This window comes from Amblyraja radiata, chromosome 18 (assembly GCF_010909765.2).
Source record: "Amblyraja radiata isolate CabotCenter1 chromosome 18, sAmbRad1.1.pri, whole genome shotgun sequence".
NCBI lineage: Eukaryota > Metazoa > Chordata > Chondrichthyes > Rajiformes > Rajidae > Amblyraja > Amblyraja radiata.
In genome coordinates, this window is record NC_045973.1 from 15610384 (window position 1) to 15636547 (window position 26164).

The 26164-nt window shown below is 41.8% G+C and overlaps 1 protein-coding gene across 2 annotated transcripts in view; it reads left to right on the forward strand.

The window, feature by feature from the left end:
* The window catches only part of lrrn1 (leucine rich repeat neuronal 1), a 42890-nt gene extending 16937 nt beyond the window's left edge, over window positions 1-25953 (forward strand). Inside the window, exons 1-2 of one of the 2 annotated variants that reach the window (XM_033036741.1) lie at window positions 13153-13370; window positions 20140-23330. In XM_033036741.1, coding sequence (XP_032892632.1) covers window positions 20368-22518 — 2151 coding nt within the window. In that variant the 5' untranslated portion in view covers window positions 13153-13370; window positions 20140-20367 and the 3' untranslated portion in view covers window positions 22519-23330. Of the gene's footprint in view, window positions 1-13152; window positions 13371-20139 lie in introns of those variants that run through there. The other variant, XM_033036742.1, reaches the window with a different exon arrangement.
* The last annotated feature ends 211 nt before the right edge of the window (window positions 25954-26164 follow it).

Sequence of the window (26164 nt, forward strand, 5' to 3'; positions counted from 1 at the left end):
CAGCAGATGTCAATGCTTTCACTGAAACTGAAAGCTCGTGAATGTCAAAACATCGTAAAGTACACAAACAACTTTAAAACATTTTCATACGCAATGGGAAGGAAGTTAATACATTTAAACTACCTCATTTAAATCAAAGATCGATTTGCAGTTTGAGCAACTGTCTCTTCCCATTTGACTTCACTGAGGTTGCTCTGATTCTGTTTAATCTGGCACAAGCTTGAAAGGCCCATTGTTTTTCTTAAATCTGCGCCAGTGCATCTATAACACTGCACACGCTGGGGTGAAACCAATAGTTGTTACGTGACCCATGAGGTGATGTCTTGACAATTGAGAATGTAAATTTATATTTTGGATATTTTCATATCTGAAAGGGCTGATTTGCAACCTCTCATTCACATAATACCACTTTATTTGGAGAAAATGGTTGGAATGGACTATATTCCAAGAAGCTTAGACAAATTCTTGAGAGCACTGCTTCCCTAGCCAACAATCGTCCTACTGGGCATTGCCCTGCCTAAGGTCATTTATGTCTAGCCTTGATTGGTCCTGGTCTTTTCTCACCTTCAGTTCTTTGCCTCATTTCCCCCACACCCCCTCCCTACACCCCCTACTCTCAGTCTGAAGAAGGATCCCGACCTGAAGCCTCACCCATCCTTTTCCTCCAGAGATGCTGCTCGACCCACTGAGATACTCCAGCACTTTGTGTCTAAACTTAAATGAATGATTGACTCCTTAACTGCCTCTTCTCCTGATAGAATTCCTAAGCAAATCCTTTCGATGGCTACTAATGAGAATAAAAACCTTTGGTACTGCATTTAGACTGGAGGCCAACACAGTGTGCACTGTGAAATTTTCATGAGCATTCAAAGTCTTGGGAGAGCTGTCCCACAGATGAATTGACCAAAAGTCAAGTGCTTGTTCCTGGAATTGTATCTCGTTGACCAGTTCCCCATTCTGTCCTAGCATCTCTTCTAGGACTGAGACTTGAATATTGACCCTATTGAGCATGAAAGGCAACTACTTCCTGCCATCCCTTAATCAGCTAATAAACGTACTTATCCGTATGTGAAATTTCTGAGTATCAAGGGCATAGAATGTGGTTTGGATGGAGAACTTGAATCTTGTGGTGCTGTTTAAGTGGGGGTATTTTTAACACTTACTACTTATGGCACATTTTAAGATGGTTCAGCACAGTGGCACAACAGGTAAGGATGCTGACCTGTGTTTAATCCTGACCTTGGGTATACTGTCTGTGTGGAGCTTGCACATTCTCCCTATGACCTATATGGATGTTACTGTTTCCTCAAACATCCAAACGAGGTGTGGGTTTGTAGGGTAAATTTAGTCCCTGTGTGTAGGGAGTGGTTGAGAAAGTGGGATAAAACTGTTGTGAATGGGTGATTGATAGTCAGTGTGGAGCTGGTGGACCAAAGTGTGTCTTCACACAGTTTCCATGATGTCTCTTTAAGAAGAAAACTGGATCTATGCCAGCTTTCCCACTAGTCGTATTCACTTGGGGCTTTGCAACTTGCGGTGCCCCATGCCTACATCTCCTATTATGGACCTTTTGCTACTGCATTTAGACTAGCCAACAAACCTGCCAAGATGTCTTTGAATAAAGGTTTCAAAGATTTCAAAGGTCTTTTATTGTAACATGTACCAATTAAGGTACAGTGATATGCGAATTACCATACAGCCACATGAAAAAAAAGTAGCAAGACACACAACTACATAAAAGATAACATAAACATCCACCACAGCGGATTCCCTACATTCCTCACCGTGACGGAAGGCAAAAAATGCAATCTTCTTCCTCTTTATTCTCCCACGGACGGGGCAGTTGAACCATCCGTTGGGGCAATCGCAGCTCCTGCAGCCAGCGATCGCAGTTCCCGCAGCGGGGCAATCAAAGCTCCCGTGTCGGGGCGATCGCAGCTGCTGCAGCCTGGTGTCGGGGTGATCGCAGCTCCTGCAGCCTGGAGCTCCCGAGGTTGGTCTCTAACCAGAGACCGCAAGCTCCACAATGTTAAAGCCCGTGGCTGGAGCTCCCAGTCTCCAGCAGAGGCCGCCAACTCCTCGATGTTAGGCCGCTGTGCGGACGGAGATACAATACGGAAAAAAATTGCATCTCTGTCGAGGTAGGAGATTAGAAAAAGTTTCCCACAACCCCACCCCCCACATGAAACAAGCTAAAGAACGCTAAAACATACATTTAACACAAACTATGAAACAACAAAGAAGGAATGGACAGACAGACTGTTGGCGAGGCAGCCATTACTGGCGCCACCCAGTGGATATGTCACATGAGAGAATGTGAAGTAAATGATCAATATCTCGTTAAGAAATGTGGCCATGAAGCCTAATTCAAATGCGCACGAGTTCAGATCCACCACTATAATCCATGGGTACAGATCTTGTGAAACACAATAACCACATGGGTAAGTCAGCAACTCTTTAATGGCACAGTGGCACTGCAGTAGAGCTGCTACCACATGGGACCAGAGACCCGGGTTTGATCCCGACTATAGGTGCTGTCTGTATGGAGTTTGTACATTCTCCCGTGATGCATGGGATTTCTCCGGGTGCTTTGGTTTCCACTCACATTCTAAAGACGTGCAGGATAGTTGCCTTCTGTAAATTGCTCTTTGTGTGCAGGATGCAAAACTGGGATAACATAGAACCAGTGTACGGTTGATCAATGGTCGGAGTGGACTTGATGGGCTGAAGGGCATGTTTCCATGCTGTATATCTAAAACTAAAGACGCGTGACATTACCGCAAGCGTTTTCATGATCACAGGGCTACATGTGATGATCTGTCAACATGAAATGTATCCTTCTTCAAAGCACTTAAAACACTTCCCACCATCAGGGAGTCTGAAATAAAGTAATATGGAGGCTGAAGAAGAAACTAAACACCTTTCACTGCCGCAAAAGCCAGTGCTCTGCTGATAATTGCGAGGCGCTACCCAATCCATGAGTGAAATCCTGCAGTTCTGAGTTGTGTAGCCATAAAGTGGTCAGATTCAGATGGTTCATTTCACTAATATGGAAGGATGTAATTCTGTTCTCTGTTTTGAAGATTACTCTGGCTGTGTCTGATGTGGTATTGAAGCATGTAGCATTTGTGTTTCATGAAGCAATGAATTTGTTTGATTTATTCAGACACCCCTAGCAGGTTAGTATACCCCATTTCGCAATCCTCCATGTCCTTTGCAGATTCAAAGTATGCATTTAGTATCAGGCCTAGTCTGACCAAGCATAAATTGACTTCTGTTGCTATCATTAGTTCATAAATGATAGGAACAGAATTAGGCCATTCGGCCCATCAAGTCTACTCTGACATTCATTCCTGGCTGATCTATCTTTCCCTCTTAACACCATTCTCCTGCCTTCTCCCCATAAACCCTGACACTCTTTATCCTTGAATGAAAAATTATAGATATTATGGAAAATGAAGAATAGATTCTATCTAATTCACCTTTCTTGACATTCCGATGACTGCACATTCATGGATAGATTTCAAGAATTGATCATCTTAGTGATTACAGTGGCACAGCTGGTAGAGCTGCTGTCTCACAGCGTTAATGACCCAGGTTCGATCCTGACCTCGGGTTCTGTCTATGTGGAGTTTGCATATTCTCCCTGTGACCACGTACTTTTTCTCCAGGTGCTCTGGTTCCTTCCCATATCCCAAAGATGTGCGGGTTTGTAGGTACATTACCCCTAGTGCATAGGGGGTGGATGAGAAAGTGGGATAACATAGAACTAGTGTGAACAGGTGATTGATGGTTGGCCTAGTCTGGTGGGCCGAACAGCCTCTTTCTGTGCTGTAACTCTAAATAATATATCAAACAAGAGAGATACTTATGGATGTAATATTAGTTGCTACTCTGATCCATATATATAGCTTATAACCATATAACAATTACAGCACGGAAACAGGCCATCTCGACCCTTCTAGTCCGTGCCGAACACATAATCTCCCCTAGTCCCATATACCTGCGCTCAGACCATAACCCTCCATTCCTTTCCCATCCATATAACTATCCAACTTATTTTTAAATGATAAAAACAAACCTGCCTCCACCACCTTCACTGGAAGCTCATTCCACACAGCTACCACTCTCTGAGTAAAGAAGTTCCCCCTCATGTTACCCCTAAACTTCAGTCCCTTAATTCTCAAGTCATGTCCCCTTGTTTGAATCTTCCCTACTCTCAGTGGGAAAAGCTTTTCCACGTCAACTCTGTCTATCCCTCTCATCATTTTAAAAACCTCTATCAAGTCCCCCCTTAACCTTCTGCGCTCCAAAGAATAAAGCCCTAACTTGTTCAACCTAGTTCAGCTTGTTGGATTTGCTGCTTATAAGAACAAAAGACATGGATTATAAGGGTTTGGGTTCAAATGCTCTGTGACCTCAACTGTTTGGAGTCCAAATTGGACATTTTTCTGTTGACAGTTCACTGTGTTTGAGAATTTGAAAAATCCACTGGTTTCAATTCCAATTTTCAAGCTGAACATTAATTTGGACATTTACTGTGTACATTTCTGGTGTCTTCTGGCTTCTTTATATATACATGGCTGAGGTGCCATCAGTATTGTCTGGTGCTGAAAGGCACAAGCAATCAATAAGGACATAATTGAGTGAATAATAGTGGAAGGTGATTTAGTTGAGCAAGAAGATGATTTGACTTAAGGTTAGATGAAAATACAATGTTGTGGAGCTTGGGTCTTGAATGATGATCAATAACTGTGAAATTGCTTCTCTACAGTTTAGCAGCAGTCGAGGTGGTGATATCTGTGTATTGATTCTCTTAATTTGAGTTTTTGTTTACTGCTCAGCTTTTGGAAACCTCTCCTGGATCAGTTTTCTTTAAAAGTGCAGTCCATTGCACATTGTTCTGTTGAAATGGTAGGATTCAACCTCCCCTTTGTTAGTGTGTGAATCAATGTGAATACTGTGGTAATTTGATTTTATTGTCTGTATTCAATGCTCACTTTGTTTAGAAAACAAGCTTTTCATGGAGCATTTCAAATGCTTTTCTTTGGGGCGCTGAGATAGTTTTGGTTGTGAAGGCCTTGGGTTCAAGGTGTCATCTCAATGCTGACAGATCTGATTTAAAAAAAAAACCCTTAGTACTACACTAGAGTCCCCAATGAATTTGCCTGAAAATTCTCTAGTGAGGTATTACACTGAGACATATTCTGCTGGCTTGGGTGGAGATTAAGAGGCTGTGTAATATTAAAGGTAAAATAACTAACTCTCCCTACTTGGTCATATATAAACTTGAGCCAATGCTGCAAATGAGACTTATTGCATCTGAGAGATTACTGAGTGAAAACTAACAAGCTATATTACAATCATGGTTATTACAGTTCATTAATACATCTGGAAAAAGGTCCATGAAGTACGAGTTCTGTTACATTTCCAGATGTACACAGAGTGGACTTTACTATTCAAGACTTTATTTATTTTTAGTTTAAAGATACAGCGCAGAAACTGGCCCTTTGACCCACCGACTCCGTGCCGACCAGCGATCCCTGCACATTAACGCTATCCTACACCCAATTTACAATTTACAATTTAACCAAGCCAATCTACCTATAAACCTGTATGTCTTTGGAGTGTGGCAGGAAACTGGAGAAAGCCCACGCAGGTTATGGGGGGAAAATACGAACTCTGCACAGACAGCACCCATAATCAGGATCGAACCCGGGTCTCTGGCGCTAAGGCAGCAACTCTACCGCTGCACCACCATGCCGCCTATGTGCTTAGATTGAAAACCCTTCATTTTCTCTTCAACCTGAAATGTTAACTGTTTCACTTTCCACAGATGTTGCCTGACATACTGAGATTTCTTTGGCCATCTTTTTCTGATTTTATTTCAGATTTCCAGTATATTTACTCTTTTACCATGGTTCACATCCTTGGGTCGAGTAGATTATTGACGTGGAACATTGGATAACTTGCACTAAATTTGTAAATACAGTAGTGCCTGAATGGCAAACCTCCTTTGATAAGGACCAAAATGATGAAGCAAAAAAAATGACTTCAGTGTTTAAAGCGTTTCTTATTGAGCATACTTCCACAGTACACAATTACGAGGATATTATTTTTCTGATCTACCTCGATTGTTTAATTACTTTAATTGGGAAAGTGGCTTGTGATCGGTACCAGGGCTCCCGCAGCCTCCCTTCACAACAGAGGCAGATGGGCCATGGAGAGCAGTCCACCTGAAGCACAGCGTGGTGCACTTGGCACGAAGGCTCAAATCTGGACCCTGCAGAGTTAGTGAACAGATAGAAGACTTGTGACTACGAACAAGGTGATGATATGCCTACCTGCCTTATTGCTATATGCAGCAATCAAAAATGTAGCTTGTGCAAGAAGCAGAGATTCTTTTCCACAATTTTTACAATGCACTTCAGAAAAGCTTTTCCTTTTGTCATTACAAATTTAATGCTAGTTATCCAATGGCCTAATTCAATAATCTACTCGACCTAAGGATGTGATAAAAGAGTAAAGATACTGAAAATCTGAAATAATACCAGAAAATGGATCATGTATTTTTTTCCTCTTGGTATAGCACTGATATTTATACCATATTTTCTACTAGTCTCTCTCAGTTGGTAGACTATTAATTTTGAATAATAATTTTCACTGGGAAGAAATTACAGAATATACCTGCCACAGCTTATTAAAGCTTTTAAGTAAACAGTGGTAAATAGTACAATTAAATTATTAATCTTTAACCTGAATGCCGTGGTTTAGACTCCTGCAAGGTTTTTTAAATGTTCGCTCAACCTCCTGAAATAGCTGACAGCCTAAATTAAAGCATTGTTCGTCACTGCATCTTCAAAGACTACAAGTAGTTTTATCATTTATCACGCGAATGTCCATCCGTCCTGATGTCGGAGTTTCGAGGATCCCAAGGAGAGGGCCTGTACATCGGGCCGTCTGTAGCGGCGACTGTGGAGGGTTCATGGCCCCGACCACGGATGAACAAAGGAGGAGGATTGACTGAATGTTATTGCCTTCCATCACAGTGTAGAATGTTGATTCCACTGTGGTTGATATTCATGTTATATTCTATTGTGTATTGTGCTCTTTTTGATTGTGTGGCTGCATGGTAAATCAAATTCCACTCTACCTTAATTGGTGCATGTGGCAATAAACTTGAACTTGAACTTGAACATTGTTTAACATATAACCTTGCAACTGCTGCTATCCCTGTTGGAGATTAACAGCTCTGGGATACATGGAGCACAGACGATGTATTGTTGAGTACAGGGGAGTTCATAAATCATAGGAGCAGAATTAGGCCATTCGGCCTATCAAGTCTGTTCCATTCAATCATAGCTGTTCTATCTTTCCCTCTCAACCCCATGCTCCTGCCTTCTTCCCACAAACCATGACACCCATACTAATCAAGCATCTATCAATCTCCACCTTAAAAATATCCATTGACCTGGCCTTCACGGCCTATGGCAATGAATTGCACAGATTCACCATCCTCTGACTAAATAAATTTCCCCTCATCTCCTTTCTAATAGTATGTCCTCTTATTCTGAGACTAGTGGAAGCATCCTCTCCACATTCACACTATCCAGGCCTGGTGGGTGTATGGAATGAGCTGCCCGAGTTGAGGCAGGTACTATTGCAATGGTTAAGAAACATTTACTGTAGACAAGTACATGAATAAGATATGATTAGAGCTTTATGGGTCAAACACAGGCAGTGTAGATGGTCAGGGTCGGTAAGTTGGGCCAAAGGGCCTATTTCCACGCTGTATGACTCTATCTTGTTTCCATCTATTTTTCTGTTAAGTTTAATGTGATCCATTCATTTCCTACCGCTCTGGACCTTTTTAGAACAGTGTGTCGAGAGTTTGGTCTCTGAGCCCATTCATCTGGGAACCGTGTAGAGATGATTCCAGCTTATTTCAATAAGGAAAGCAGCAGCAAGATATACTAGATATCAGTGGCAGACTGGGTCTAAAAATATTGGTTGCCAGGAGACAAAGGGGCCCACTTGCCATCGGGCAAGCTGACACCCTGGCCAATCCGCCACTGCTAGACGTACTAGCTCTGTGCATGACATTGACAGTTCAAATGCTCAGGATTGTGTCTGCTCTTGTGAAGGTAAAATGCCATGATTTTGTTAATGTTTAAGAAAGAACTGCAGATGCTGGAAAAATTGAAGGTAGACAAAAAATGCTGGAGAAACACAGCGGGTGAGGCAGCATCTATGGAGAGAAGGAATAGGCGGTTTCGGGTCGAGACTCTTCTTCAGACTGAAGTCGGAGGGGGTGGGGGGTGCGGGGGTGCGGGAAAAATAAAGGAAGAGGCGGAGACAGTAGGCTTTGTGGGAGAGCTGGGAAGGGGGAGGGGAATGAGGGAAAAAGCAAGATTCATACCGCTGGGGTGTGAACTACCTAAGCAAAATATGAGGTGCTGTTCCTCCAATTTGCTCTAGCAATGGAGGAGGCCCAGGACAGAGAGGTCAGATTGGGAAAGGGAGGGGGGTTGAAGTGCTGAGCAACCGGGAGATCAGGTTGGTTAGTATGAACTGAGCGGAGGTGATGGGCGAAACGGCTGCCAAGCGTGCGATGGGTCCTTTTTAGTTTAGTTTAGTTTAGAGATACAGCGTGGAAACAGACCTTTCGGCCCACCGAGTCTGCACCGACCAGCGATCCCTGCACATTAACACTATCCTACACACACTAGGGACAAATTACATTTATACCAAGCAAATTAAATGACAAACCGGTACGTCTTTGGAGTGTGGGAGGAAACTGAACATGTCGGAGAAAACCTACGCGTCAAGGGGAGAACGTACAAACTCCGTACAGTTCAACAGCCATAATCGGGATCGAACTCGGGTCTCTGGTGGTGCAAGCACTGTAAGGCAGCAACTCTACTGCTGCGCCACTGTGCCGCCCACGCTGAGCTTTCCTTTAGAGCCACTAATCCCCAGCACCATTGGCAGCTGTTGCAAGACTTTTTAAATAACAGTAAAACTATTTTGCAGTCTTTGAAGATATGGGATTTTTTTTTAATTAACTGGTTAGATTTTTTTTCACTTTGTTTCTTTCACCACTCAAGCTGCCTGACCTGTTTGGAATTACTGCAATTTCCAATTGCGCTATACAGCTGGTATTATGGATGCTGATACTCTAATAGTAAATATGCAGTATCTGAGTTCTTGGTGACATCTGGCAAATGGTCTGGATGTGTATACAGACCAGTTGTATGCAGAAGCTGGCAGCATAGTGACATTGACTTGAGATCTGAGCAGGAACTCACCACGTGGCCACCAAAAGGCATAACCCAATTGCAAGTGCTCCACTTGTCTATCAACCCTTTGTTAAGAGACAAATTGTGATTTTGTTTTATTTGAGCTGGATCCAATGCAGATTGAAGAATTGTTCATGATGTTGTTGGGGATCTGTGATTTAAGCTTCCTGTCTGATTGTCCATCTGTACCACACTTAGTTCTTCTTTACGTGAAAGTGGTGCAAGCCTCTAGTGATGCTCTGCTGCTTGCGACTGGCAAGTGAGCTGGCACATTCCTTGTATGACAGTTTTGGATTTCAAGATACAGTGTGGAAACAGGCACTTTGGCCCACTGAGTGAGTCCATGCCGGCCATCGATCACTGGTTCTCACAAGTTCTAAGTTATCCCACTTTTCCCATCCAATCCCTGCACAATTAGGGGCAATTTATAGAGGTCAATAAACCTATAAATCCACATGTCTTTGGGATGTGGGAGGAAACCAGAGCACCGGAAGGAAACCCACACGTTCACGGAGAGAAGGTGTAAACTCCACACAGACAGCACCCAGGATTGGGATCGAACTTGGATCTCTGGTGCTATGAGGCAGTAGCTCTACCAACTGCACTATTTTGTGCCCCTTGTTGCTCTGCTCTGGCTGGCATGTGAACAGGCACAACCCACGGGTGACAGTTTCTATGATTGCTCGGATGTCGTTTTGTAGGAAACAGGGACTCAACAACAAATTGTAATTATATAGTTTAACATGGTAAAATGCCCCAATATGATAAAAGATGTCCAGACAAACTGCAGTAGAATTTAATCAAACAGTATTTACCACTGAGCCTAAGAGATGTTGGGAGGGAGCATGAAAATCTTGGACAAGGAGGAAGGATTAAAAGGAACTGCAGATGCCGGAATCTTCAGCAAAACACAAAGTGCTGAAGTAACTTGGTGGGTCAAGCAGCATCTGTGGAGGGAATGGAGGGTCTAGAGAAAGGCCCTGACTCTCCACAAATGCTGACTGACCTGCTGAGTAATTCCAGCACTTTGTGTTTTGCTGCCCTAAATCAAAGATGTGCACATTAGTACCTCCAGTGAGGTAGTATAAGGGATGGGAACACCTGTATGTATTGATGTGGTTTGCTACCGTGCATTGCAAATTCCATTTTCTACCTGATATGTCTTTTCAGTTGAGCAAACACGATGGTGTGCATAGTTTCACAGGATGGTTATTTAAAGCACACCCCCTAGGAACATGCACTCCATCCAAATGAACACTTTAAAAAAAATTACTTCAGGGCGAACCGCTTGGCATTGGAATTCTGTGTAATGTTTCCAACAGCAGTAGATTCAACAGGAAATCAAAGTACACTTTTTTTTTCTATTTTTGGTGCCTGTTGCTATATGTGACCATGATAGTCAATTTGCATTCGTAAAATCAAAGGTACATGTATCCAAAATTAATACCTCCCTATAATTTAACCAAGTCGAGCAAATTCCATCAGACATGATTTGAATCTTTGCTTTTGCCTTTCATTTCTCCGTAGTACTTCAGTGCATCCTTGTCTTCTAAAACATTATAGTCATTGCTCCATGCTAATGACATATAATAAGATGCTGAGCATGAACATGCACCTGTTGGGCTGAATGATCTATTCTATGCTGTAAAGAACGTATAATACACAAAAAAAAAACTTTGGACAAGACCAGATGCAGTACAGACTAAAATTGTTCCTGGTCTATATTTTTGTACTGAGTTGATGTGGACTGGAATAATTCAAACTCTCTTACATAGAATCAAACATTGTATTGTATATCCTTTTAAACACTAATATAGATTAATCGTACATTTGGGGTAATAACTGCATTCTCTTGAAGGGATTGCAGGACCAGCAGATTAATTTTAAATGATTGAATGCTGTCTGCATATCTTAACTGACAAGTATTATACAAAATTAACGTGAGGTCTACCTTTAGTATATTTAGCTTTATTATTGTCATGTACCAAGGTACAGGAAATAACTTTGTTTTGCCTGCTATCAAAACAGGTCAGATATTACCATACATAGATACATATGGGGACATGGCAGAGAGAATCTTTGTTACTTCTAGCCCATTTGACTTGGTTTTTGAATGTTTTCTGTGATCTCTAACTTTTGACCTTTTTAATCCATCATAAAGGAAGCTTTTTTTTCTTTCCTGATGACTTAAAAATATGAAGATCAAGGTTTTGTATCCAGCAGGCTCATGTGAAGAATTACCAGCAAATGATATTTTACAATGAAAGAAAAGCAGTGTTTAAAACTACACTATCCTCTGTACTTCTTACTCTTACTTTGCCTAAAACGGAACTGTTTGCTTTGACTGGCTGAGATTAATTCTCTCCAATGTACGTGTAATCAATTTGTCTCTCGTTGTCATGTATCGTTTCGGTTTGTGCTCTTTAAATCTGCAGAGTTGTTAAAAGTTGAACGAAACAAAAGATTATCTGTATATGTCAGGCAGTTATTTACAATAAAACTCTTTTTAATCTGTTGATGCCATAAGAGTAGGGAGGTACCTTAAAAATGTCCTTATCGCTTCAACCTGTTAAATGATCCTTTTAGCACAGCTGTAGGAGCAATGATTTATTTCAGCAGAAGGTTGGCATATTTATGTGACGTGAAAGTACTTATTGTTCCTGCTCCAGGGCTGGTAGTGAGAAATAAAATGGGGTTTGATGTTTTCAAATTGCTCCCGTGATTGAGAACATAATGGTGATGAGACCTACAATTAGTTTAACAGAAGGCCAGTGTTTACAGTGAGGAAAATGACATGGTTGGGACCAACCACTAAAGCTCACGTTACAATGTTGGTGTACCCAGGGGGGCTTTTAGACTTTCTCTAAGGAAACATTCATGTCGTTTGTTCCCTGATGCTTAATGCAAATAGGCAGAGCTCTTGGAGTGGCTAAGTTAATCACCCATTCTAAAACACAAGATGAATTGCACCATTAACATAGCATTGTACATTTCACTTGGATGTTGGCTATGGCTCGATAGGAAATACTCTCACAAGCCGAGGTTGTGAATCATTTCCCAATCACAAATTCACAAAGACTCTGCCGTATTCCACAATGTAGCATGGTGTAGCATTCTGCAACATAGAGTCATAGTGTCATAGAGTGTTACAGCGTGGAAACAGGCCCTTTGGCCCTACTTGCCCACACCAGCCAACATGTACATCCCAGCTACATGAGTCCCACCTGCCTGTGTTTGTCCCATATCCCTCCAAACCTGTCCGATCCATGTACCTGTCTAAATGTTTCTTAAACGGTGGGATGGTCCCTGCCTCAACTAAATCCCCTGGCAGAGTGTTCCATTCACCCACTACCCTTTGTGTGAAAATGTTACCCCTCAGATTTCTATTGAATATTTTCCCCATCACCTTGAACCTGCCCATTATTTATCTGAAGAAGGGTTCCGACCTTTCTCTCCAGAAATACTGCCAGACTCAGTGAGTTATTCCAGCACCATGTGCCTACCCTTGGTATGAACCAGCATCTACAGTTCCTTTCTACACAATCTTCCCATTATTTATTTCCTCAGTTAAAATTACCTAGTATTTCTCACAGCTGTTGCAGTGATTTGTGTGCACATTTGTTGTTTCATATGCTGCACCCTACTGACATTTATTAGGACATTCTGAAGTTGTGAAAAGTGCAGTTTCAATGCAAATTACTTCCAACAATTAACTGGTGAATTATTTTTGAGACTGCTGAGTGGAGAAACAAGACCATTTTTCACAATTATTCAAGCAACAAAGATTTCTACTGGGTATGTAAAAACAATAGATTATAAGACAGCATGAAGTTCCCTTCGCCTGCAAGTTGAGAACATCTGTTATGCGAACATTTGGGATTGTGTTTCTCGGACCGTTCCAACGTTGGACTCTTCATGACACCCAGTGGCAGAACAGAAAGTTGTGGAACCCCCTGCTTAACATCATCCATTATCAGAACCTGCACCACATCATGCCTTCCATGGCAACAGTTACCCCAGTCAAATGGATGGAGAGGAATAAAGATGGGGTAATGAGGGACCAGTGTTTAGGTAACTTGCATTTTTGAATTAATTTAATGGTTCTTGCATTTTGAAAACATTTATTTCTCCTTTTTTATTTCCCTCCTTTCATCCCTTTCTTTCTTTCTTTTTCTCTCACCTCTTTCTCTTTCTCTCTCTCTCCTTCCTCTTTTTCTCTCTCCCCATCCCTATTTCACTCTTCCCCTCGCACTTTTTCTCTCGCCCCATGCTTTTTCTCCCTCATTTCTTTCTCTCTGTCTTTCTCGCTCTCTCTCTCTCTCGCTCTCTCTCTCGTGCTATCTCTCTCTCTCTCTCTCTCTCTCTCTCTCTCTCTCTCTCTCTCTCTCTCTCTCTCTCTCTCTCTCTCTCTCGCTCTCGCTCTCGCTCTCGCTCTCGCTCTCGCTCTCGCTCTCGCTCTCGCTCTCGCTCTCTCTCTCTCTCTCGTGCTCTCTCTCTCTCTCTCTCTCTCTCTCGTGCTCTCTCTCCCCCTATTTCTCTTTACCTCTTTTTTTCCTCCTTCCTCCACACCACATAATAGTATAACGTGAACAAGGCTCTGACCATATGTGGGGTCTCGCCTTTGAGTATTAGGGTTCATGTTGCAATTGTCTCTGGAGAACAGGACTGTGGAGTAATTATACCTGCTAACCACTACATTGTACCAGTAGACACTGTCTTTGTGATGATTTAGTTTATGCCTAGCAAGCAGAGGTCTGGGTTCAATCTCAGTCCCACACTAACATGGTCAATAATAAGTGGGGAAACAGAAACAGCCTCATTCCAAACTCGCTCGCAAGAGATGTGGAGCCACTTTCACTGTATTGCAGAACGTGACTGGTCCCATCCACAATTTGCATGTGAATGGCATCATTATTATAATGGTTTCCAAAGTAAGAAGCAGGACTGCGCAGTTATGCAGGCAGCTCAGTTTGAAATGCCCCAAGGCTGCACTAAAACAGGCAATAATGCTGAACCATCTATAAAAGAATATCGTTTAAAAAGGAAAATTAGCTCTAAATTGGAGAGGAAAAAACACATCCAGAAGGCAATGAAGTAATAGTCATCATTGGAAACTGTTGGCTGACATGCTATTGAAGTGAAATCAGTTTGCAGTCGGGTTTATTGTTTAGTCAGGAAGTGTGCAATATACTGCTGCGACTGCTGACAAGGGGGAGATAAAATGATGCTGAATATGCAAGTAGCTGATCACTAACTGGAATGGTATATTTTATTCTGCTTTTATTTTCCTGTGCACGGAGGTGATTTTAAGTGGGCCTAAATGTATTTTTGGTCTTGTGGCATAGTGCATTATTTAAAGAGTTACTATAGTTTTTGTTGTATTGCATGTAACTGGAAAGCTTGACGGAATTGGGTAAGGATTTGCAGTAAAAGTAACACTAGCCTGGCAGGGAAAATATCTGCAATCCCAGTCCGGATACTTTAGTTTAATTAAGCAAACAACGAGGAAACAGGTCCTTTGGTCCACCAGGTCTGCAGTACACCGACCAGTGACAGTACACTAACATTATCATACACACTAGGGACAATTTACAATTTTACTGAAGCCAATTAACTTACAAACCTATACGTCTGAAGTGTGGGAAGAAACCAGAGCACCTGGAGAAAATCAAATCCTGGTCTGGCTTTGTAAGGCAGCAACTCTACTGCTGCACCATGTTTTGTGATCATTCTATTGTTGCATTACAAAAAAACTTGTGCAATAGAAAATAATGTTATAAATGTCAGTGTGGGAGGAAAAAAAAGGTTAGGAACTACAGAGTTTCGCATTTGCAATAATAAAGTTATTTTTCCTGCAAGATGTTCAAAAATAAAGGTACAGGTATTTTTGATAACAATACGTTTATAAGTTTTATAATTAAAAAATGCCCAATGCTGTGCATTGTTCAACAGAGTATCATTGCGATTGCCTGTCAGTGTCAATGGTCACCCACAGTGACAGTGTAAAAGTAGCTGTGTCCTAAAGAGACATTGACATCTGATTACTGCAGGGAGGCTATATGGAAACATTTTTTACTCTAAACTTTTTTTTCCCCCAAGCCAACTTTTTTGTGTCAATTTTCAAAGTAAATTTTAAGTGGTTTTCTAGTTCCCAAACAAAACTCATTGAATCAACAGTACAACTGGTGTTCCCTAATTCATCACTCAACTATATTACTAAAAGTCTGACCTTGACCACTTTCTGGTGTTCTATATATTGATTTTAGAAAAAAAACGCTGCCACTTCGTTGCCGCTGCGCAGGACAAGAGGATGTTTCCCATCGGTGAAAAATAAAAGTTATTCGTTTTTTAAAAAATGTTGAGATTCTCTCTCCTGAAGGCCACGCCCCTTCCGGAGGGACTATAAAACCCGGAGGTGTTGAGTGCCTCAGTCAGTCTCTGCAAGATGGGGGAGCGAGAGCGTCACGTCTCTCAGTTAGAGCTGTGAATAACACTGAACACATGCCTACTAAACTGTGAGTGGTTTTATTGACCTGTCAGTGCCCTTAATGTGGTTTGAAAATATAGTTTGGAAATGCTAAAGCTGTGTTGCCTTTGGTTTGGAAATGCTAAAGCTGTTTTGCCTTTGGTTTGGATATGTTAAAGCTGTGTTGCCTTTAGATTGGAAATGCTAAAGCTGTGTTGCCTAATTAAAGGTGCCTTGCCTAATTAAAGTTGCATGGCCCAATTAAAGTTGCCTAATTAAAGTTGCCTTGCCTAATTAAAGTTGCCTTGCCTAATTTAAAGTTGCCTTGCCTTCTATATAATTAAATGCCTAATCTTGATCACTTCCTGTTTGCGCTTTAGATTGATTTTGGAAAAAATGCTATGATGTACGGCTGTGATTTTTGGCCATCTTAGAGTCCCCCTCCTCTCATCAGGTGCCGAGCATTTTTCCCATTGATGAAAAATAAAAGAGTTATTAATGTTTAAAGAATGGTGAGATTCTCTCTCCTGTCAATCATGCCATGAAGGCCACGCCCCTTCTGGTGGGAGGGGGGAGGGACTATAAAACCCAGAAGTGTGGGCGTGGCTCAGTCTCTGCGAGATGGAGGAGGCAGATGTCATGACTTGCTGTCTTTAGTGGCCTTGCAGCCTGCTTGAAATCGTATGAAATTGTACTTGAATTTGGTGGACTTGCACCCTGCTTGAAATGGAATGTCAAGGAATAACTGAGTCAACTGCCAGCCCACCAGCCGTGAGTGAGTGAGCTGCCAGCACAACAGGCTTGAGTGACTGAGCCGCCAGCCCAAGAATCCATTTGGCCCACAATGTCCATACTAGCCCTCTGGAAACCAGTCCCTTCAGCCCACAACACCCATACTAGCACTCCAGAAAGCCCTCTCCCCCTACTGGCCACCAATATTGGAATCGGTGGAGAGGTAGAATATTACGTTGGGGGACCAGCCCTCCCGTGTGATGCTGGGACCCAGCGGGTCCCACTTAGTCTAGTGTGTGTATAGTAGAACTACCTGTATAAAGTAAAATGTGTTTCCAACGGGTAGACATGTGACATTGTAGGACATGGAAAGAGTAATGGGCGGTACTGGCGGTCAAAGATATTGCCCTGGTTCAAGGATGTGACCTAAATAAGACTGTCTGTAGAAACAAAGAACTGCAGATGCCGGTTAATACACAAAATGACTCAAAGTGCTGGAATAACTCAGTGGATCAGGCAGCATCCCTGGAGAACATGGATCAGTGACGTTTTCGGTCAAGACCCTTCTTCATAGTCTAGTCCCATTTGAATAACTTTCTAACTGATGGTATGATGAGTCATCATTATTATCAAGCAACGTCACTGGGAGTAAATTAAATCTGAATTTGTGCTTAAAAAAAAAAATATATATATATATGTCTCACGTATCTCTCTTTGTTTTTTGTTCTGATTTGCTTTTGTTCTCTATTCTGCTATCTTTACCTGATTTTGCCATAACATTTATAGTTTGTACAGTACATTCCAGTTCATGCTCTCTGCTGTTCATTGATGATCCTTCATTCTGAATATGGAGACCTGCTGTTGCTTTATCAATTGACACAAGTCCCAGGTGATCCGTTCTAGGGTGACAAGAATTTTCAGTGGAGAAGCTTGCTAAGTCTACAGGACGATGGTGTTATTTTCAGCTGCTGCTGATTATAAAATATGCCTAATTATTTTATGATGTAAATGAATACTAACATTTTCTCTTTGCATCCAGGCATGATTTTTCAGTTCTTAAAGGTTAGAATTTCCTGCATCATATTGTTTCTCGACATTTAATTGCCAGTCATGCAATTGTGTAAGGTCATTGAGATTCTCTGCAGTATTCAAGCTGAACATTTTAATAAAAAGCACTCTTGTTATTTCAAGGTTAAAGAATGAGAATTAATTTAATATTGAAAGATTTTTTTAAAATCAGCACTTGAAATGAATAAATGTTCTTGAATGATTTTGATTAGGATAAATAAGCAGAACAAGGCAAATGGGGGACATGGGTTTAAGACGATTAGCAAAGGCAGCAGAGGTGATGGAAATAAATGTTTAAATTGCACAGTAATTCATTGCGATTTAAATTGCATTGCCTGACAAAACTGGTGAAAGCAGATTTCTCAGCAACCTTCAAGCAAACTGGAGAAATCTTTTGAAGGGAAAAGAATTACAAGTGTAAGAAAGTGGAACTAATTCGATAGCTTTACCAAAAAAAACGCCACTGAGATTAACGCCACTGAGGGTAATTTAATTTTGACAAAGGCAATTAATTTCATCATGTGTAATTCAGGTTTTAGTTGGCAATTTAATCTTACCCAAAGACTGTTATTATTTCATCACAACTTACCTATTTTGGTGGGTGGGGGAAGAGGAGAATGGTGTTTGGTGGAGCGATAACATTTGGATTTAGGGAATTGCAGCAGTAATTTTACATCAGCATTCCCACTGAGTAATAAATTAAAATAAGCTGTTTTGGGTTTTGACCTGGGTTAGATATTGACAAGGTCTCCTTTGAATAGTGCTGTAATTATTCTGCTATGTCCATTTAAAAGGAAACAAAACCTTGTCTTTCTTCTACACGGGATGTTCCCTTGCACAGTATTTCCTCTGTTCTACCTGAAGGACTAGTGTAGAATGTGTTTGACTTTCTGGCATGGTGTTGGGACCCATGGTTTTAAATCTCAGTCAGGACAGTGTTCAGTTTAGAAATACAACATGGAACCAGGCCCTGTGACACATCGAATCACGCCACCGTACACTAGTTGTATGTTATCCCAGTTTCACATCCTACACAGAGTGTTTTTGCACGTCAATTAACATCTTGGGAATGTGGGAGGAAATCGGAGCACCCGGACAAAACCCTCACGGTTACAGGAAGAATGTGCAATCTCCATACAGACAGCACCTGTGGTCAGGATCGAACCTGGAACTCTGGCATTGTGAGGCAGGAACTCTACCATTGCACCACTGTGACACCCTATAACTCCACTGGTAACCTCCAATAATCTGTTGTGTTAGGGACTTTGGTGCTGGATTAGTAGACTTTCTAGACAATTGGATGTTATATCCAAAATATCTTTAATTCAATTTTTAAATATTGCACAGATTTATAACAAAATTTATTGCTGGACCTGGTAATGTTAATGGGAATGTGGGAACTGGGATCCTAGAATGTTGGAAGGGAGCTCAAGGGCGGAGGTTCCCTTATGGTAATAGGAGATTGGCACGTATCTCCTGGTGAACCTTTGGGATTTCTCAATGTTTGGACAGTGGATCACTTGGCCTTTTATTCTCTAACATAAGATGGGGTCCGTGAATCTTTTGCTCTGTGGAAGCATTCTCGCCCAAGTTTACACAAAAGGGAAACAGAAATGATTGAAATTCATGGCTACCTAATTCCCCAGAACTGTCCATGTTCACTTCCAAATAACTGCAGTTGTTGAATCATTGTAAGCTGAAATGTCATGTCTTCACACTTAAGGTTGAAAATTTAATGAAAGTGGGGTGAACTGTCGGGGAAAAGAATGAAGACGGTAAAGAATGAGAGCAACATTTAGAGCAGGCACTATTGTCAGCTGCAATGTAGATAAATATAGAGCAACATCTTTTATAAATGACATACATTAAACCCACGCAATAACGGACCATGGGGTTGAGGGGGGTGGGATGGTGTCCATTGTTGCCAATTGTTCACTCTAACCAAGCGAGGGGGGGGGGTAAAGTTTAACACAAGGCTGGAATGGAAGAAATGCGGCATTGTGAGTGAGAGGTGTTTAAACAAGCGGGAATTCTCATGCCCGGGAGCCACAGAGCCCCCTCCCCTCCCCCCCCCGGTCCCATAAGCGGTGCGCCAGGGACGGGCCCGGTACTCAAAAAGCCTTTAATGCTGCTTGCTCCCTCTGCTCCTACAACACGCACTGCCATCTCCTGGGGTCACTGGCAGAAGTGGGGGGTGGGACAGCTTTCTGTGGCAAAGAATTCCACAGATTCACCATCCTCTGACTAAAGTAATTCTCCTCATCTCCTTCCTAAAAGAACATCCTTTAATTCTGAAGCTATGATCTCTAGTTCTAGACTCTCCCACTGTAACTGTGTATTATTAGAAATTCCATTGCTATCAATATTTATAATTATCAATGCCAGTCTGCTTGCTAAATGCTTGAAGCCACATTCCTGATGCTCGTTTCTACAATGTTGTGAAAGTATTTGAACATTGCTAATTATATGTCCAGAATGAGTATTTATTTTAAGAAAAAAAATCAATTGCAGTTAAGCTATGCTTAAAAAAAGCCTCATATTAATTTAATTTTTTCATTTTATGTCATCTTGCAGATACTGCTGATGCCGAGACAGACTTTACATTGGTGAAATCTTTCATGCACGTGCAACTAATGATCATCGTGATAATTTCCGGCTCATTTGACGGCCAGCACTAAATCCCACAGAATCCACACCTCTGTTGTGCTCATCACCTTCGACGCCTGATGATTTCAGTTGCTCAAGAGTTGAAGTCCCTTGATAATATATAAGTTTACTCAGAAAACATTGGTTTTTATAAAAATGGCAAAAGGGAGGATTTGTTCACCCTTTCGTCATGTGGCGATGGTTTTTATGACCCTTTGGCTCGCCGAAGCAGCACAGCAGCGCAGCGAGTGCCCTCAGCTGTGTGTTTGTGAAATCCGCCCATGGTTCACACCACAGTCAACGTACAGGGAAGCCGCCACTGTGGACTGCAATGATCTGCGGCTGACCAGGATCCCGAGCAACCTCTCTGCGGACACCCAGGTGCTCTTGCTACAGAGCAACAACATCGGCAAGACCACCAACGAGTTTGAGCAGATGTTAAACCTCACCGAGCTCGATCTCTCGCAGAATAACTTTACCATTATTCAAGACGTGGGCTTGATCAACCTGACTCAGCTCACCACTCTCCACCTGGAAGAGAACCAGATTGCAGACCTGCCTGATTATTGTTTGCAGGATCTCGCCAGCCTCCAGGAGCTCTACATCAATCACAACCAGATCAGCAGCATCTCGGCCAAAGCCTTCTCTGGTCTGAGGAACTTGTTGAGACTTCACCTGAACTCCAACAAACTGCGTGTCATTGACAGCCGTTGGTTTGAGTTTACGCCGAACTTGGAGATCCTCATGATTGGGGAGAACCCAGTCATCGGGATCCTGGATATGAACTTCAAGCCTCTGTGCAATCTGCGGAGTTTGGTTTTAGCCGGCATGGAGCTGACGGAAATCCCCGGCAATGCCCTAGTGGGCTTGGACAGTCTGGAGAGTCTCTCTTTCTATGATAACAAGCTGGGCCGGGTGCCTCAGCTTGCACTTCAGAAGGTGCCGGCTTTGAAATTCCTGGACTTGAACAAAAACCCTGTTCACAAAATTCAAGAAGGCGATTTCAGAAACATGCTTCGCCTGAAGGAACTTGGTATCAACAATATGATTGAGCTGGTTTCCATAGACAGGTATGCCTTGGATAATCTCCCTGAACTTACAAAACTGGAAGCCACAAATAACCCTAAACTGTCTTACATTCATCGCTATGCATTTCGGGAAGTTCCTTCCCTTGAAAGCCTTATGCTCAATAATAATGCATTGAATGCGCTTTATCAAAAGACTGTGGACAACCTTCCAAATCTGCGTGAAGTCAGCATTCACAGTAACCCCATCAGGTGCGACTGTGTTATTCAGTGGATGAGTTCGAACAAGACGACCATTCGCTTCATGGAGCCTCAGTCTATGTTTTGTGCGATGCCTCCAGAGTACAGAGGGCAACAAGTCAAGGAGGTCCTCCAGCAGGAGACTGCTGAACAGTGTCTACCCATGATTGCACATGAGACCTTTCCAAATCACCTGAACGTGGACGTAGATATGACTGTGTCCTTGGATTGCCGCGCCATGGCAGAGCCCGAACCTGAGATTTATTGGGTCACGCCACTTGGCAGTAAGATCACTGTGGACACCCTCTCAGATAAATATAAGCTGAGCACCGAGGGGACCCTTGAAGTTTCTCACATTCACATCGAGGATTCTGGCCGATACACTTGCGTGGCCCAGAACTCTGAGGGAGCGGATACAAAGGTTGCAACCATTCGAGTCAACGGAACCTTATTGGATGGAACTCAGGTGCTGAAAATCTACGTGAAGCAAGCAGAATCGCATTCCATCTTGGTTTCGTGGAGAGTGAACTCCAATGTCATGACCTCGAACTTAAAATGGTCGTCAGCCACCATGAAGATCGACAACCCCCACATCACATACACTGCAAGGGTTCCAGTCGATGTCCACGAATATAACCTGACCCATCTCCAGCCATCTACAGAGTATGAGGTTTGTCTAACCGTGGCCAATATCCACCAACAGGCTCAGAAATCGTGCGTCAATGTCACCACAAAAGGGGTGGCATTCTCGCTGGACATTTCTGACCAAGGAACAAGCACTGCCCTCGCCGCCGTGATGGGCTCAATGTTTGCCATCATTAGCATCGCTTCAATCGCTGTTTACACCGCCAAGCGCCTCAAGCGGAAGAACTACCACCATTCGCTGAAGAAGTACATGCAGAAGACCTCCTCCATTCCGTTGAACGAGCTCTACCCGCCGCTTATAAATCTATGGGAAGGGGAAAGCGAGAAGGACAAAGATAACTCATCTGACGTGAAGCCCACGCCCGTCGACACATCGAGAAGCTATTATGTGTGGTAAAGGGAGGACATTTTTGCTTCTAGTTAAAGGGAGCACAAGACTTTTTTTGCTTTTATCTGCAAAAGTGAAAGTTCAGAACCTTTTTTGTATTTTGACTTTGCTAACTTGTGGCAGAGCTGTGAGGACAGGTGGATATTTCAGACTTTTAGTATAGCGTATCGCCTTTGTTTGACTTTTTTTTTTAAAGAAGGCAGCTCCATTTATCTTGCTAAATGCCTCAGTTACTGTGCTTGAATGTTCCTTTCTCTCCCCATTGCAGAACTCCCCAAAAATAAATTGGTGGTAGGCCAGGTACATGCTTTTAAAAGAACGACAAGCTTTGGAGGGGGCACTCATTCACTAAAAGCTGTTTACCTTAATTATCAGTTACTGATGCATTTCCATGTTATAGTTTTTTTTTAGAATCTTGAAGCTGACACATGGAATTAGATCCTCATCATTCTTCTATTGAATGCTGTTAGCTAACTAAATTGTATTGTTGTATCAACTATAATTTGCTCTTTTCTTGAAGTTGAAAGCCCAAACACCTGTAAATTTTATTTGCCACCTTTTTGCGTGAATTACTTTTACAACTTAGAAAAAATGTGTGGTTAATATTTAATAAAACAGTAATAGAATAAAGTGCTTTAAAAATGCTACATAAAAAAGGTACATTTAGGTGATTTTACTAAGGGACTTTTAGCTGCCAGGGTTTTCTGAATGTCTCTAACTGCATTTAGTATCTATAGTTTAACATAATGAATTTTATTGTGAGAAGTAGATTGTAAAATGAGGACAAAACTACATTAAATCAGTTTTGATCTTGATTTTTATAGAGCTTTGAGTCTCTGATTAAAGTGTTCTTCTTTGAGGTTGTTCCCATTGCCTCTGCAGATTTCCTACACAGTGTGACATTTGACAAATTGAGGTCCTGTCGCTAATTCCCCCTTGATCGCAGAGAAATAATTAAGCTCATCATTGAAAGTGGGTCTGACACCTGGCAACTTCAATGAATCAGTTCATATAAGAAGGTTATTGTGGAATTGGGGCCAGTACTGATGAAGTATAATTTTTCATGGTAGGAACTAAGGTTAAGTAATCCTTAATCTCCTCTTAAATGAGTATTAAAAGGGGGGAAAAGGTAGCTCTGAATATTTATAGAACTCCCCTTGAATGAAACCTGAGAGGTTGACCAATGCTTGAACTCAACATGCTTTGGTGCTGCTTTTTAGCCCTTAAGATAATTAAGTAATGTTTCTTAGTAGAAAAGAACAAACCTTTCTAGGGGTTTCATTTAGTTGGCCATTTTGCTTCTACATGCCTTCCTGCTGCCAGAATTGAAGTGTAAACGGAAGCTTTTGAGCCCTAACTGAATGCAATAAGCAATGTCTATGATTTTGACCGCGGCAATAATCTTAAAACGCTCAGGAATTTTTGACAGTCCCAACAAGGTTCTGCAGGTTTATTATCATTAACAAGTGTTCCCAGTTTTGGCAATTAACGGGTTCCTCCCTCACCACAAATTAATAAGATAAAGATACAGAAGAAAGGACATTTTGCCACATGACCCTTTTTTTATTAAGAGGCAGTTGAATGATCACTAGTAATGGTCCTTGAAAATGGTGTAAATTGCTCACTCTAAGATTCCTTCCAGTCTAGTTTCAGTCAAAAATCACTGAGTCAAGCACTTGTGCATCTAAACTTTATTTTGACAAAACACAATTACAATTACAACTACTGTACCTAACCACCGCGGGTTCGATCCTCGTGTCTGCCTGATCAAGCCCTCTTGGCCTTGCTCAAACAGAGACACTCCAGGAGGTCACGCAGTCCCAAACGTTCTCCCAGAAGATCGACACAGGACCTCGTGGGAGCGGACTTTTATCGGTCCCCAAACTTCAAGGGGCCGAACCACATGGGGGTGGTCTCTTTACAATCCAATAACAGATATCAATTAACTCCGTACATGACAGGCATTTCCCTAACCAAATAATACAGTGGCTAATACATTGTATTCAAACAGTGTTTCTAGGAGAAAACAAACATCGCAACATGTGCCTGATATGCAAGAAAACCAGGCAAGGCTCAATACTTCATCCAATCAACATCCAGCAAAGTAAAGCTTTGCAACATTATTTACAATGGTTTGCATTCGTCCAATCCATTCTACACATTTTGCACCTAATTGTCAGGGTCTGCAGATGTTCCCATTCTCTTCCTGCAGCTCTGATCTAGGCTCTAGACAAACTGGCACCATTCAGCAGCTTGTCCCATTTCTACAGAAGGCACTTTTAAATTGACCAAATGGCCTAGCAGCCCAGAAGCCTTTACTCAATTTTAGTGTCCTAGCCTCTCCAATTTGGCTAGGATTAAAAATGGCTGGAGAAGGTTTATCTTAAGTTGAGTCTAAAGTTTGCGTAACTCTACTTTTCTTTGAGATAATATCTTTCCTGTATCTCCATTGAATTTGTATCAAAAGCATGATCTGATGATGTGGTCCATTTGTTTGCTCCAGTTCATGGCACTCACGGACAGAGGAGGTTCAATTCTGTCTTAAAAGCCACGTCCTTCACCTTCTCTGTGTTTTGTTCAGAACTGCCTTTGTCCTTTTAAGGCTCCCCACATTTTGCTTGCTCTTGGGTCTTCAATGCATTCCTTATTTTCTATCCAGGCTTTATTCCAGTTGTCAGCATTATTGGAATAGATGAGTTGGTAGGAAGTCAAAGAATTCCTTGAAATCATGCTCTGGGATGGGGCTATAGTAATGAAGCGATGGCTCAACTAAGCCATCGAATCACTCCCTGCAAATAAATGATGCCTTAGAGATGAAATTTGTAGCAATATTTTAGTGCTGTCCTTCAAGGCTTATTACAAACATTTGTTTCAACAAAAGTACAGTAGCATCATGGTTAGGATACTTGACTGGCATCCAGAGGCCTGGGCCATTTGATCATGTGGCACAAGTTCAAAGCCTCTTTCCAATAGCTGGAGAACTTGAATTTGAGCGATTTAAATCTGGAATGCTAGCATCAGTAATGGTATCTACAGAATTGTGATTTAAAAAAACGCATGTACACTAATGTATACACATGTGTCAGAGAAGCAAAAATATCATCCTTGCCCAATTTTGCCAAAATGTGACTCCAGTCCCTCAAACATGGTTGACCTTTAACTGTTTCCTTAGTTAAAAGGCAATGGATAGATGATAAATGATGGTATTGTCCATTAAGCAGCAAAGGAAGTCATCTTATCGCCGATTAAGGACCCCAGCATTATTGCCATAATATACTATTTTAAAAGGCACAATTTTCATATAGAGTATTTACAGAAGGGTTAAAGAATTGCTAGATCTGTGAAATGGTTTGAAATTAGATATTGTTAATTGTGATTGGTGCAGCAGAACTGTCATGGATGTGTTAATATTTTTGATTTAATAAACATTTGCTTTTTACAATATTACTAGGTAGCCATCACTCCTTTTGTTCTATGGAGACATTGGACTCTCTATAGATACCCTTTATTGTTGAAGGCAGTGACAAGCAGGCAAATTGGCTGATGAAAGTAAAATCCAGAGATGAAACATTCTTTGCTAACTGATAGGGAATAATACATTTTGTTTTTGTTTTAACATTTTGTCATTTCCTAAGATACAGTGCAAGAGAGCCTT